This window comes from Babylonia areolata, chromosome 7 (assembly GCF_041734735.1).
Source record: "Babylonia areolata isolate BAREFJ2019XMU chromosome 7, ASM4173473v1, whole genome shotgun sequence".
NCBI classification, from domain to species: domain Eukaryota; kingdom Metazoa; phylum Mollusca; class Gastropoda; order Neogastropoda; family Buccinidae; genus Babylonia; species Babylonia areolata.
Genome location: NC_134882.1, coordinates 3,196,979 through 3,213,330, shown reverse-complemented (window position 1 = coordinate 3,213,330; position 16,352 = coordinate 3,196,979). Strand labels below are relative to the sequence as shown.

Sequence of the window (16,352 nt, the reverse complement as noted above, 5' to 3'; positions counted from 1 at the left end):
GCTTTGTGCAGTCGGCTCGGACTATATGCAACAATGTCAAATCTCCATAATTTGACCTGTTTGCCATTCCACCTAATATGACTACTAACTTTTTTCTTTTTGTGGAATTAACCAGGACCAAAATAAGTTTTAACATAATTATATTAATTATTTCAAGTTGTTTAGGTCTACTAAACGTTTACATTCGATTTCTGATTGTTCTGTTGATTGATGCAGACTGTGAGGGGGTGAATGAATGAATGAATGTGTGCCTGGGTTTGTGAGTCAATGTGACAGTCAGTCGGCGGGTGAGTGAGTAACTGAGTGAATGAATGAGTGAGTGGTTCAGTGCGCCAACGAGACAGACAGTCAGTCGGTGACTAAACACCCAGATCATCAGATCCCCATTTTCTGTGCGCAGATAACCCGTGAGGACATGCCAAGTGACATCAACCAGCCCTCACACACCGCTCACACACCAGCCAGGCTTCGTGCACTCATTTCGCTCCATAATAATTCATCACACCGCTTCTGTCTGACTCTGCAACCGAACCAGCCGAAGCCACCACCCCTTTCCCTCCCTCCCTTCCTCCAGCACGACAGTTCCAGACATCAACGGCGGCTGCAGCGAGCGCGCGCTTCTGTCCCTGCGTCGTCTGCCGCTGTCTGAAAGTGTCGTCTGCTATAGGAAGCGCCACCACTGGAGAAGTGAGAGAGAGTGCTCTTCGATCTGCGTGGGGTGAAAGTCGCTGCTTACTTCTGGCCGGTGCATGTTGTTTTGACGATGAATGCCTAGCGTGGAAAGAGGTATTGACTCGTTCAGATAAAGAAAGGTCGAGCTGTGAAGAGAAATCGTTTTTTCGGGCTGAGACGTGGGTCTGTCAATGAAGGCGTGTTTTGTCGTCTGCTGGCTGCACTCCCCGGCTTCCCGGCAACCGGTGTGTCTCCGTGCAGGGAAAAAACATCAAACAACAAACTCACGGAACAGGCTTCGATTGAAAAACGAAAGTTAGACCGTAAGTATCGCCACTAGTACATTGTTTTTCTTCATTGCCTGAGATAATTTCCTCGAACAAAGTGGACTGAGTGTCGATTTAAAAGAAAAACCCAACAAGTGAACTGAACAACACTGGTTTAATTTTTTCTTCTTTTGGAATTCGTTTTCATGCCGGCAGATTTAGTGAAGCGACTTGTACAAGACTTGATAATTTTCTGCCAGCACTTTTGTTCTTGGTGAGAGGCATCGGGTTCACCTGTCTGCTTTTTATCAAAACTTCTGGGACCAAGGTACGAGAGTATAGACATTCAGCAGGTAAGTGTGGTCATAATCTGCTCTTTTTATAATTATGTAAGAGTAAAATGTTAAATCGGTTTATTTATAATTGATGTTCAATGTGTGAGTGAGTGTTGTGTTGGGGGTGGAATGATGGTCTGTGGTCACAGCCCTTGATGAGGAAGCGAAGGCTTGAGGTTCGAGTACACGCCAGCACGTGGTGTTCAATCCCCTCGATCTCCACTGAAACTTGGAGTTATGGTCTGGGTGCTAGTCATTTTGGATGAGACGATAAATCTAGGTCCCGTGTGCACGGTACACATTTACACGAAAGAGACCTCACTGCGGCTGTACAGTTTTCGTTCTCTGGCAAAATTCTCAAGAGAAATTCACACTGACATGGAAATAAATACACATGCAGACCAGAAATGAAGAAGAAAAAAGGAAAAAGAAAAAGGTGGGTATGAATGGCTCTGAAACGCAGCGATGGACGCGCTGTCATCGAGAATAGCAGCCCAAAATTTCAAAGAGAAATATGTTTTGAAAGAAGACTTCAGTACGGTGCAACGCAATGGAACAGCGCACAGCACAGCACGAAAATCAAATGTAAATCAACGCCGCAACCAGACTGCACAATACTCACACAAAAATAAAGAATAAAAAATCCTGTGTCCTACACAACACACGTGAGCGTCGGATGTCAGTTCACCTCGTGTTGGGGAACTTGAAAACGTATGCTTCATTAACGTCACTGTCATCCCCATTATCATTGCATTATATTGCAATGCATTGTATGTAATGTGTGTTGTATTACTTTATGTCACAGCAGATTTATCTGTGTGAAAATCGACTGCTGTCCCGGGGGAGAGCACATTGATACAGTTCAGCGCCACACATGTATTTATTCCTGTCATCAAGTCTAGATGGAGGGGAGAGTCAAATTTCTGGTCCGTGTTTGGGACTCGAACCCGTGGACACACGCTTCCTAGTTGGCACGTTACCACTGAGCCATCGCTCCATAGTGATCGTTGTTATGGCGCGTGTGTTGTGGTGGTATGCAAATGCTAATTTCACGCGATCGTAATGGACTGCTGCATTTCTAAACCCATGTTGTTTTATCAAATAAAAATAAAATTCCCGCAGTTTAAAGCATTTTATTCGAGATGTTCGCTTGTTACATTGTGTGCCTACATCATTTTGTCAGTCTTCACAAACATATAGATTGATACCAATGTTGAGGGATAAAAACTGCTGTGGGGATGTCAATACCAGTTTCGTGTTATCTTCTTCCGTTCCTTTGAATCGCGCGAATATTTTGTTGAGAGTTTGACGATCTGTAGCTTTTGCTCCACATGTTACGTTTTTATCTTGCTGTGAAGTGAGATTTTCTGTTGTGTGTTCTTCTTTCTATTATTTTTAATTTGATTTTTTGAACATTTTCATTCGTTCATTTTTGATTACACGAGTTCTCTGTCAGTACAAGACGGGTGAATTCATTGTAAACGTCGTATTGTTGTCGAACCTAAGTCATGCGTGACCTTTCTCACGAGTATGTGTCTCTTCTCGTCCTGGGTCTCCTGGGTTCAATGATAAACCCGCGGCGTGCAGTTACCTTTTTATCCGCTTAATTGATTCCACACCTGACGCTGCCGACCGGAGTGCTCTCGGAATAATTGTCTGGGTGCGTGGTGCATGTGCTTAGGTCTGGCGCACTGGTGTTCGTTTCTGCTGGACAGAAATAGTGATTGCAGAGGTTCTCTCTCTCTCTCTTTCTCTCTTTCTCTCTCTCAGGCACATACATAAATCATTATATATATATATATATATATACATATACATATACATGTGTGTGTGTGTGTGTGTGTGTGCGCGCACACACACACACACACGCGCGCAAAAGTTATGCATGTTTTATATTTTCCTTCCCCCACGCCCCCATTATAATGTGTAATTTTGAGCTGTTGTTTACATTATTTCAACATTCACACAATTTCTTTGGGCAGCATTAGTACTTACGACAGGCTACAGGCAAACGTACTATACAGATAGATATACACAAATACTGAAATGATATATTTCTTTTAGTAGATAGAAAAATGTTTTCTAAGACTGAGAACATTCAATATTCTAACACTAGGTTCGGCTTGAGCCTCAATCGACGTTTTTTCAGCCATGAAATAACATCACACGTTCCATTTGGCGATAAACATGTATAAATCGGTTATAACGTACAATAGTAGCCCGCAAACCAAAGTTCCTACCATCCCTTTTCTCATCCCCACACCCTTTCCTGTTCCTCGGTCAAAGGATATTTACCAGACGGACCTATTCTCCAGGTTTTACAGGTTCTGTGAATGCCATGAAACGTCGCCAAGGAAAGGCTTTTGAAGGGACGATAATCTTCGTCATATTGTATTTGCGGAGTTTACATTTTCTCCGGTCTTCGTGAATGCAAGTAACGTCGCGAACGGATCATTTTAAAATAATAATAATAAAATTCAAGTGGCAGGTAATCGAATATGCATAGCCTACAGACTGCGACGCAGTGTCTGAGCTTGTGTCAATCGAAGCAAATCCTGTGCCGTAAAAAATGAATGGCTTCTTAGCCGCCATCTCCTCTACCTGTCCTTCTTTTTGTCAGCATAATAGAACGACCGAATTTACATTGGACATGCATAGACTGCCAGTTCCAGTCCGATTTGTCAGATCAAATTTATTGCCTTCTTTTGGTAACAGGGTACAATTACCAAAGTAAGAGTGCCAAAGAAAAAGGCTGGTTTTTTTTTTAATTGTTGTTTCGTGCGCGCGCGTAGGTGTTAATAAAACCACAAGATTTTTTTTATCTGAATTTCTAATCTTTTAGTCCTACATCAGCTTTCACCAGTCTCAGTGCCCCTCTGTCTCTCTATCTCTGTGTTAAAACAATGTGATCTGATAGAATAGAATGATAGAATAAAAGAGCTGCATCTCTGCAAAGGATTTTCTCAGCAAGCTCAACCCAGTAATGTAAACTGCACACACTATCATCCAGGCAAAACCAGAGAAATCCATCATGACACAAACAACAAAGGAAACGAATATTATTGTCCTTGTCATATTCCGTGGATCCTTCAGTTCAAGGGTACGAGGTACCATTTTTCATAGCAAGTAAACATATTTCTGTTCCAATCTATCAGTGAAACCATCAGTGAAATTTAGTAAAGGCGTCAAGTCCACAAAGATTTCCGTCCACCGTGAATCCCTTTCAAGGTTTTCCTAGTAATGCTAGAGCTGCCATGTCCTAGGGGGAAATGTCCGCTGCACATGGTTCGAACGTTTCAAGAGTGGTGTGTGGTATGGAACAGGTGTGCAGTGGCTTACCTGCGATTGTAGGTGAGGATTATGCTCCATGACTGCAGGCTGGTGGGAAGCGATCGTGAGCATTTCGTTTTAAACCTGACATTGACAGGCGCACGATAAAAGACAAGATCTTTTGACCGTCACCCAGGAGGAAATCCCAGAAAGAAGATTCACAGTATCAGCTCGATCTGGCCGGGTTGTTTGGTTTTGTTTGTGGTTTGGTTTCTTTGCGGTGAAAGCTGTTGAGCATTTTGATACAGTTCATATCCACAGGTCAGTCAGTGCCTTTATCTTTCCCCCCCACGTGTGGTGTGTGCGATATGTTTACATTGAAAAAATGGCGCTGTCTTCGCTGCTCCATAATAGCCTGTCTTCTTTGTATCCGTTGATGTTTCACGAAGATGTCAGAGCGTGCGGACACCACATCTGCTTTATATATATATATATATATATATATTAAAAAAACAACAACAACAAAACAAAACACATATTCCTGACTTCCGTATAAATCCAAAAGCGCTGATCAGGCGTCGAGACTACAAAAACTAATACAAAACCGGGTGTTTCGTCTGGGGTTGTGGAAACCAGCAGCGCCTTATCTGTCGCTGTTGTCTGTGGTGTCTGTAGTGCCGGGAACTGAAGTGTTTAAAGGGGATGATTGACCGTCGTTGCTCTGTTTTGTTTTGCATATCTGTTACCGTGTCAACAGCTCTTATAGGCTTCCAAGGGGGGTACACAGTTGTTTTTAATCATGGAGCCATTATGTCCTGTATACTTCACTTTGTTATTCATGTTATGATGATAATGAATATGACGCTTTATCTCCTTTTAGAATACTTTGTGCTGTAAAATGTGTCGGTATAATGGTGGGCTTTGATTTCACGGTAACCTAGTTGTCATATTTACTGGCAGGTCTCTGTGGGAGTACAGTTGCAGGTGGTAGATATACGTCAGTTTTTATTCATCTGAATGTATCTGATGGTCCTGATACGGCAGTGGAAACTAAAACTGACAGTAAACTGGATGAAAATAGTTGACATTTAAAAAGAGATACATTGGGGTGACAGCATGGGCACGTACGAAATAATGGTATCTGAAACGCGTGGCAAAGAACTTACCCCAGAAAACATGTGGGGGCTGACTTTTTTCTCGACTCATTGTGAAATTGCAATTTGGGCGATTCTCTCTCTCTGTGGTGTGTGTGTGTGTGTGTGTTTGACTGACACACTGATATACAAAGAAGGAGCAAGTATTGTAGCCCTGCGTAATGACTCGAGCGGACATTGAGATGACGATAACGATAAGAGAGCAGACACTTCCTAATGGGCTGTAGCGAACAACAGACCGTGATCCAAAGCGATATAACATCTCGGCAGTAAATGCAGTTCAACGGAAGTGAGGAATACAAGTCAAGGAACTACCGACAACAACGAGATTTACTGTCTCAACAAGAAATAACCTGTTGCTGTTAGATGATAGGAGAATTGGGAAGTAAAATCCAGTCAATCTGGGACAACAACGATATTTACTGCCTCAGTAAGAAATAAATTGTCAGAGAATAGGACGGAAGTGAAGTCTAGTCCCTGAAGGACATTTTAGTTCTGAGGGAACGACCTTGACGATGAGGCAATTCTACCTTATTTGTACGTTCTAAATGTGTTAGCGCACAACCAGAGGTCTCGTTCGTTCACTTGTAAGTTCAGAAGTCAATGAAGTCAAGTCAAGTCAACTTGATTATCTCGAAATAGCGTCTATTCAAATACGGTAGGACCAGATTGTCTTCATGCTTTGTCTGTCTTGTAGATATTGCAAGAGACGGGTTCGACAATTCTTAGACATTTTTTTCCTCGCTCTAATTGTCGTTGTCGTGACAAAAGATGAATGAGGAATCTGGTAATGGGCTAATTTTGAAAAGTCAGGTAAATATTGGGGGAAAAACATTTTCCACATGCCTGTGGACACGCCCTCCCAAGCCTTAGAGACGGTAAGATGTTAGTGACTGTGGGCCTGGTGGGCATTAAGTCAGCCACGCCACATGGCTTTCCGTCTGTTCACGCCTCCACTGGATCCTGTGTAAGACGACAGCATCAAGTTTCACACCACCTTGTGTTCACACAAACCCACTGTCGTGGCACCAGCAGTGTAATTCGCCAGATGGTTCAAACAGAGAATTTCCATTTATCTTGTAGATTCATTGTGGCTCAAAATAGGATTCAATTCGGTTATGTTTGTGGCGTTAATCCACGCGAGATCTGGGTTAATCCACTACGGAAATCTGAACAGTGTTAATGCTGGAGTAGTGTAGTCGCTGGCAACATGTTCGGCGTCAACGTATTGACTGTTTTGCGTGGAATGTGGAGTTAAAGTTTTGACTTGTTTTGGTAAAGATGTGGTGTTTTGCGTGGAAGGCCGAGGTAAAGATTTGATTTGTTTTGAGTAAAGGTGTGGTTCACCCAGTGTCAGTGGGTGGTTTCGACCTTCAGATGCGAAATGTGTTTTCAGAATTTGATCCCTATTTGTGAGATTTCTATCACGTCACGGAGTGTCGTGCTGTCCCTGAGAATCATGATTGATATGAGAGAGACAGCTCTTGGTTTTTTCTTGGCAGGAACAATTCTGGATGCGCAACTAAAATACGTTTCAGGATTAATACGTTCCGAATGAACGTCTTCGATTCACGGTGCTGTGTTGTGTTGCGAAGACAGCAAAAAGTCGCCCGAGACTTGTGAAACGAGCTGCTCAAAAGGAGCTGGAGTTCAGTTTTGTGTGGATTAGAAACCCAGAAGGATTGTGGGGGGGGTTATTGTTGCCTAATTATTGGGTCTGCATGGAGGGTGTCTTGGTGGTATAGATTGTTGAGTTAACCTCATGATCAGTTTTATCATTATTATCGGGTTACATGTATGATATGACCTACTCTTTTTTTCACACATCGCCAGGAAGTAGATGACAAACAGTCTACAAATCTTTGTCAGTGCTAGCATAATTATGGTGAATTTTAATCTTTTATCTACTTAGTCTTATTTCAACACAGTTGTGGTCAAGAAAGGAATGCGGATACAATACATTGCATATGTAAATGTCAATAAACCATTTAATGGTCCAGTAGGTCTACGTTACACATAGACCTAACCCACATGACAGTTTGTCCATACAGGCTTATTGATTGTTCAGTATTTGTCAAATGTGTATGAAAAGTATCATTTGTCGTCGTCCGTCGAAAGAAGTGTTGGGTTTCGGGTAGAATAAACGTTAGAACCACGGAAATAGGAAACGTAATAGAATAAATCCATACCATTTCTTTTTATCACTTCACAGACTCCACGTTGGTAGAACCAGCGTTAGAGAACAAGATAAACACGTGTGTGTGTGTGTGTGTGTGTGTGTGTGTGTGTATTACATCAGTCATGAAACATGTCAGTCAAAGTGCCCAGACTTTCGGCTAAGCCTTGAAATACCCAGGTTTTGAAGTGTCCTTTGTCAGTTGGTGATTGATCGTGGCAATTGTTTCTGCCTCGTTAATTCCTCTAAGACATTGGAGTGCTGTGTCAATACGAATTAATGAGGCGAAAATTCTCACGTGAAAACGGTCGTCGTTTTAGAGCTTAACGATAGTTTTATCATTGTCACATCTGGATCCGCCTTTCTGATATTAATTATTTTCTTCAGTTTTGAAACGATTTTGATTTTGATCACTAGTCACGCACGATCATGTCCTGGTGGAAATAAAGAGAGTAAGTAAAGAAACGTCGAAAAGCGTTATCTCCAGTAGGGCCTACTGTGATTTGATTGTTTTTATTATCGTTGACGACGCAGCTGCTGAACCTGCATGGCGTCATTTTAAAAATGTCAGCAGCGAATGACATCATTGTGACGTCATTTATGAGCATTGAGCCTGTAAATGACGTCATGATCGATTTTGCGTGGCAACTCCGAAGTTGTTTATTTCACCCAAGATTTGTCAGCAGGGCGCAGATGGGATCCCCGGTGACTCATGCGCGCTGGCTCGTGAAACACGTTCGGTAACCCACTTGTCGCGCCCCTTCCTCCTGCAGGGAACTAATTGTGTGTGTGTGAGGGGGGAGAGGGGAAGAGAGAGAGAGTGTGTGTGTGTGTGTGTGTGTGTGAGGGGGAGAGGGGTAGAGAGAGAGAGAGTGTGTGTGTGTGTGTGAGGGGGGTTGAGAGAGAGAGAGAGAGAGTGTGTGTGTGTGTGTGTGTGTGTGTGTGTGTGAATGTCCCCGTCACTGTCGTCCAACCCTCGGAAAGAAGCAGCCCGCACGGAACAAGAACTATCATAGTCAGGCAAGGCTGTGTCTGTCTGACCGGCCGGTAAACAGCACCCCCTTTCCCTCCCGGCTCTGCGTGTGTGTGTGTGTGTATGTGTGCGTGTTTGTGTGTGTTGGGTGTGTGTGTGTGTGTGTGTGTGTGTGTGTGTGTGTGTGTGTGTGTGTGTGTGTGTGTGTGTGTCGCAGATACTATCTTCTTGAAGGGGTGGGTTTCCCCATCGATCGGTTGAGGAGGGTCATGGGGGGCGGGTTGTTTGTGGCCGCGGAGAGGATGAGTCAGCGTCATTATCACGTGAAGCTGGCCCTTGATCTGTCAGAAAGCCGCCTGGGTGTTTGAAGGGTGAAGGCAACATGATTCAATAAACACAGGCGTGAAAAGTTTATAAGTTAAAAAAAAAGGGGGGGGAATTTAAAAGGCTTGCCTTTACACGACAGAAAGTCAAATAATCTCCTCAAAAGGGCTTGCCTTCACAAGACAGAGTGAAATAACTTGAATTGGGGGGTGAAGTCTGTATGATTATGTAAACAGAGGCATGAACAGTTTCTACTTAAACGAAAATAGTTAAAAAGTCTTTCCTTCACACAAAAGAAAGTCAAATGATCTCCATAAAATGGCTTGCCTTCACAAGCTCAAATACCACGAATCTTGCAGTAGAGTTGAGTTTAAGGACCTATTGGCTTTCGCCTCTTTTTTTTTTTTTTTTCTTTTTTTTCCCAGTGCTTGGGTCTTGTGAAGGTTTCGCTGCTCGAGGAGGTGGAGTTCAGGCCGAATCTTGTTTTTTCTTTTGTTTAATGAGGATCACCTGTCACTGTTGTCAAATGCGTGTATTCTGTGATCATTGACAGTAGCTATTGGGTGCCCCGTTCGATACTTCCACTGCAGAATTTGTATGAATTCCAATATCATTAAATAAATAAATTACTAAATTCATTCATTAATTAATATCATTAATAAATAATTCAATAAATTAAATTAAATTAATTTATCTATAGGACCTACTAAATACCGAAGGTAACCATTGTCAGTGCAGTACCTGCCGTTTACTTTGATGAATGGATAAAACTGTTTATATTCATTGTCATTTGATTTAACAGCATTTTGCGCAGCATTTTTATGATGTTGTGTGCTTGAAGGTTGGATGGAATGAAAGCAGAAAAGGGATAATATGATTGTACTGGCGATAAACTTCAGTGACATTCACTTGGAAAGTGCTTGGCTTGTGATATGTTTCATTCATTTTTGACAGAACGAACTGAAAATAAAATCCCGGATAACTGATGTCTTCATATAATAGCCGGTGATACTTTGTCTGCATGCATGACCAGGAACTGAGGAGTATTTCAAACTTTTCTACTTGAAATATCTGTCTTGATCAACTCTAAAACAATATATAAAACAGATTTATATACCTACGTGCTGTATATTATAAAAATAAAAAAAGAAGAAAAGAGTTATACATGCTACATTAAAAAAGACAGAGACAGAGAGTTATGCGTGCCATATCAAAAAGACAGAGTAATACATGCAATTTTAAAAAGACAGAGTTAAACTTGCAATATTAGAAGAAAAAAAATCGAGGCGTAACCGAACATCACTTTGACGTCAGCGAGGGCGCAGTGACGTTAGTCGTTCAGCATGACGTCACCGCTGCTGAAGAGACAGGGGTCGATCCCCGTGTCGCCCGTCACGCCCTTCGACAAGCTGTTGGAGGAGTGCTCCCGCTCTCACAGCTCGCTGTCTCTCAACAGGGTCTTCAGCGCCATGGGCGAGAACAGCTTCCACGAACACTTCGACGACCACCGCCTGCCCCGCACGCCCCGCTCGGGCCGCCGTTCTCCCACCTCGCACAGCGACCACGGCAGCCTGATCCGGACCAGCCTGCTGAGGGTGTCTGAAGGGAAGCGGGCCAAGAAGGTCCGCTTCTACCGCAACGGGGACCGCTTCTTCAAGGGCATGGTCTACGCCGTCAGCCCCGAGCGCTTCCGCACCTTCGAGTCGCTGATGGCCGAGCTGACGTCATCGCCCGTCTGCGACAAGAACGCCATGCCGCAAGGCGTGCGTCACATGTTCACGGTGGACGGGTCGCGGAAGATCACCGCTCTGGAGGAGCTGGAGGAGGGCGAGAGCTACGTGTGCGCCTCCACCGACGTCTTCCGCCGGATGGACTACAGCCGGGCCTGCAGCAGCCCCAACTGGAACCAGAACCGGAGAGCAGTCTCCAGGGAGACCCTCCCCCCTCTCGGAACCAACGGCGCGGGGAGCGAGTCGACCCGCTCCGCCTCCCGGGAGCGCGTGGATGAGGAGATCCGCGACTACATCCGGCCCAAGCTGATCACGGTGATCCGGAACGGGTCCAAGCCCCGCAAGGCGGTGCGCGTGCTGCTGAACCGGAAGACGGCGCACAGCTTTGACCAGGTGCTGACCGACATCACTGAGGCCATCAAGCTGGACAGCGGGGCCGTCAGGAGGGTGTATACCGTGGATGGGAGACAGGTGGGTGGACACTGTGTGTGTGTGTGTGTGTGTGTGTGTGTGTGTTCGTTCGTTCGTTCTTTAGTTTAACGTCTTTTCACTGTAGTGATATTAGACGAGGGAAGGAAAAAAATCGAGTGGGAGGAGGGTGGGGGGGAATTACTGTGTACGCATACGAGTAAGTGAAAGTGTGTGTGTGTGTGTGTGCGTGTGTGTGTGTGAAAATTATTGATTTAAGTTTTGTTTAAAAAATAAACAAAAAATCATAACAATATAACATATTTCTAATGAAAAACTAACAACTATAACAGCGAACCAACTGGACTGTTTAACAAGGAGTTGAAAAAGTCATACATTAGCAATGGACTGCTGAAGATCGTCAACACTGAAGATGATTTCAGTTCTGGGATTTGAGACTTTAACATATCGCAAGTTGGTATATGATCGATGTGTGTGTGTGTGTGTGTGTGTGTCTGTGTGTGTGTGTATGTGTACATGGATGTATGCTTTCATATCTTTTCATCTCATAGTCGTTGTTTCTCGATGCCTGCACATGTCTCTGTCTCTCTTCATGAGGGTGCCTGACTGTCTCTACCTCATTGCAACTTAAACGTCTGCTTTCACTGTTTAAATAGTCTCACAAAAATGGCATGTAGTACTTGTCGCGTGGAAGACCGGTTTTATTTCCAAGACAAGTAGCATGATTTTCAGATCTGTTTCTATGGAATTAAACAGTCATTTTTCTGAACAAATGTAAAACGCAAATTTCGTAATAATGCTTGAGTTTAATTCTGACCACTGAATATACAAATCAAATAAAGGAAATACAAATAGTAAACATAAGCATTTGGATCATTCACAGTCAGTGCGACGAAACGACTCCCCCCCTCCCCTCCCCCTGCCCCCGCAGTCCACCAAAAACAAAAGGGGACCGGTAAGCCATTGCCCCAGCGTGTTTCGAATTTATCGTACAGTGCTTTCAGGATGAATGATCACTGCGCAGGCCCGGTTTCTCGCGCGAGCAGATTGGGCAGGAACTTCCGGCAGCCGTGTGCATGCCAGTGGTTGGGTTGTTTCATTGATTTCGTCCTGCATGGCTTGACAGCCCGGATGTTTGGACCGGAAGCCAGGAAAAAGGAGGCATCGGGATGGGAGGGGAGAGAACCGAGGGGACAAATTGTTATGGGAGTCACGGGCAGGGAGGAGAGAACGGAGGGGAGAAAACAGAGAGGAGAGAGAACAGAGAGGAGAGAACAGAGAGGAGAGAACAGAGAGGAGAGAACAGAGGGGACAAATTGTTATGGGGGTCACGGACAGGGGGTTGGGAGGGGAGGGGAGAGAACAGAGGGGAGAGAACAGAGGGGACAAATTGTTATGGGAGTCACGGGCAGAGGGTTAGGAGGGGAGAGAACAGAGGGGACAAATTGTTATGGGGGTCACGGGCAGAGGGTTGGGAGGGGAGAGAACCGAGGGGACAAATTGTTATGGGAGTCACAGGCAGAGGGTTGGGAGGGGAGAGAACAGAGGGGAGAGAACAGAGGGGACAAATTGTTATGGGAGTCACGGGCAGAGGGTTAGGAGGGGAGAGAACAGAGGGGAGAGAACAGAGGGGACAAATTGTTATGGGGGTCACGGGCAGAGAGGAGAGAACAAGGGAGAGAACAGAGGGGAGAAAACAGAGGAGAGAGAACAGAGAGGAGAGAACAGAGAGGAGAGAACAGAGGGGAGAGAACAGAGAGGGAGAGAACAGAGAGGAGAGAACAGAGGGGACGAATTGTTATGGGGGTCACGGGCAGAGGGTTGGGAGGGGAGAGAACCGAGAGGAGAGAACAGAGGGGAGAGAACCGAGAGGAGAGAACAGAGGGGAGAGAACAGAGGGGAGAGAACAGAGGGGACAAATTGTTATGGGGGTCACGCACAGAGGGTTTTTCCCCGGCAAGTCCGCAGATAACAAGGCCTTTTTTTTGTATGGTTGTTTGTTTGTTTGTTTGTTTTTCAGGGAAAGGATCATTCAAAAGCGCTGAGACAGATATGGTCTGATCGAATGTGTGTGTGTGTGTGTGTGTGTGTGTGTGTAAAAGAGTTGTCCGTAAGGGATGTCGAGAGGTAGGAGAGAGTATGTGTATGTATGTGTGCGTGTGCGTGTGTGTGTGTGTGTGTGTGTGTGTGTGTGTGTGTGTGTGTGTGTAAGAGAGTTGTCTATAGGGGATGTCGAGGGGGAGGAGATAAAAAGGAAGTGTCCCCATATTTACCGAGGGAAGCAAAGGAGGGATACCGACGATGGTGAAGACGACGACGACGATGATGATGACGACGACGACGACGACGACGACTATGGTGATGATGATTATGATGATGACCTTCACTAGCAGAAGTCCGATACCCCTGTCTTTCCTGGGTGGCTGCCAGTGTTTCTGCCTAGGGCGTTCTCGAGGTCGGACGAGGGCCTTTAAAGGTCAGAGGGTAAAGTCAGGTTACGACCTTTGCACATGCAGACCTTTCTGCATTGATGCCGTGTGCATTCCAGACGGTAACAGCTAGCATCAGGTTTATGTCTAATTCACGAACCTTTCTTTATTCGTCTATTATTGTTTGAAGTGACATGCGGTCGCGGTTTTTTGGATGGCAAGTTTGTGGCTGGTCAGAAGCCATCAAGGAAAATCAATTCAAAATCAACAGAATCGTTAGAAATGACGTTTTTGTTGTTTTTTTCCCCCGAGTATCTTGAAAAAAAATTGAATGGGGAATTGGGAATGGGGATTTGGGAAGTAAAAAAAAAGAGTATTTATGTAGCTTTGAAAAAGGTTTGTTTTCTCAACTGATAAAATGTGTCTCTTGTGTTTGTTGACCCCCCACCCCCAGCCCCCGCCCCCTCCCCCACCTTCTATATTCCACACCATGCCAGACCGTGCACACCACGTCACACGTACCACACCTCATTATATCATATCATACAGTACCACACATTATATCATATCACACAGTACCACACCTCATTATATCATATCATACAGTACCACACCTCATTATGTCATACAGTACCACAGCACACTACACCATACCACACCACGTCACACGTACCACACCTCATTATATCATATCACACAGTACCACAGCACACTACACCATACCACACCACGTCACACGTACCACACCCCATTATATCATACAGTACCACAACACACTACACCATACCACACCACGTCACACGTACCACACCTCATTATATCACACAGTACCACAGCACACTACACCATACCACACCACGTCACACGTACCACACCTCATTATATCATACAGTACCACAACACACTACACCATACCACACCACGTCACACGTACCACACCCCATTATATCATACAGTACCACAACACACTACACCATACCACACCACGTCACACGTACCACACCTCATTATGTCATACAGTACCACAGCACACTACACCATACCACACCACGTCACACGTACCACACCTCATTATATCATATCATACAGTACCACAGCACACTACACCATACCACACCACGTCACACGTACCACACCTCATTATATCATACAGTACCACAGCACACTACACCATACCACACCACGTCACACGTACCACACCTCATTATATCATATCACACAGTACCACACCTCATTATATCATATCACACAGTACCACACATTATATCATATCATACAGTACCACACCTCATTATATCATATCATACAGTACCACAGCACACTACACCATACCACACCACGTCACACGTACCACACCTCATTATATCATATCACACAGTACCACAGCACACTACACCATACCACACCACGTCACACGTACCACACCTCATTATATCATATCACACAGTACCACACCTCATTATGTCATATCACACAGTACCACACCTCATTATGTCATATCACACAGTACCACACCTCATTATGTCATATCACACAGTACCACACCACGCCACACGTACCACACCTCATTATGTCATATCACACGTACCACACCTCATTATATAATATCACATAGTACCACACCTCATTATGTCATATCACACGTACCACAACTCATTATATAATATCATACAGTACTACACCTCATTATGTCATATCACACGTACCACACCTCATTATATAATATCATACAGTACCACACCTCATTAATGTCATATCACACAGCACCACAGCACACTGCACCATACCACACCACGTCACACTGTACCACACCTCATTATATCATACAGTACCACAACACACTACACCATACCACACCACGTCACACGTACCACACCTCATTATATCATATCACACAGTACCACACCTCATTATATCATATCACACAGTACCACACCTCATTATGTCATATCACACAGTACCACACCTCATTATGTCATATCACACAGTACCACACCTCATTATGTCATATCACACAGTACCACACCACGCCACACGTACCACACCTCATTATGTCATATCACACGTACCACACCTCATTATATAATATCACATAGTACCACACCTCATTATGTCATATCACACGTACCACAACTCATTATATAATATCATACAGTACTACACCTCATTATGTCATATCACACGTACCACACCTCATTATATAATATCATACAGTACCACACCTCATTAATGTCATATCACACAGCACCACAGCACACTGCACCATACCACACCACGTCACACGTACCACACCACATTATGTCATATCATACAGTACCACAACACACTACACCATACCACACCACGTCACACGTACCACACCACATTATGTCATATCATACAGTACCACAACACACTACACCATACCACACCACGTCACACGTACCACAGCTCATTATGTCATACCACCCCACATTATGTCATATCACACAGTACCACACCTCATTATATCATATCACACAGTACCACACCTCATTATGTCATATCACACAGTACCACACCTCATTATATCATATCACACAGTACCACACCTCATTATGTCATATCACACAGTA

General features: G+C 44.4%; 1 protein-coding gene across 2 annotated transcripts in view; it reads left to right on the top strand.

Annotated features, from left to right (window-relative positions):
- The first annotated feature begins 478 nt into the window (after positions 1 to 478).
- Positions 479 to 16,352, top strand: part of LOC143283656 (serine/threonine-protein kinase DCLK1-like) — a 57,638-nt gene continuing 41,764 nt past the window's right edge. The window contains exons 1-2 of one of the 2 annotated variants that reach the window (XM_076589870.1): positions 479 to 995; positions 10,627 to 11,371. In XM_076589870.1, the coding sequence (XP_076445985.1) occupies positions 10,640 to 11,371 (732 nt within the window). In that variant the 5' untranslated portion in view covers positions 479 to 995; positions 10,627 to 10,639. Of the gene's footprint in view, positions 1,292 to 10,626; positions 11,372 to 16,352 lie in introns of both variants that reach the window. The other variant, XM_076589869.1, reaches the window with a different exon arrangement.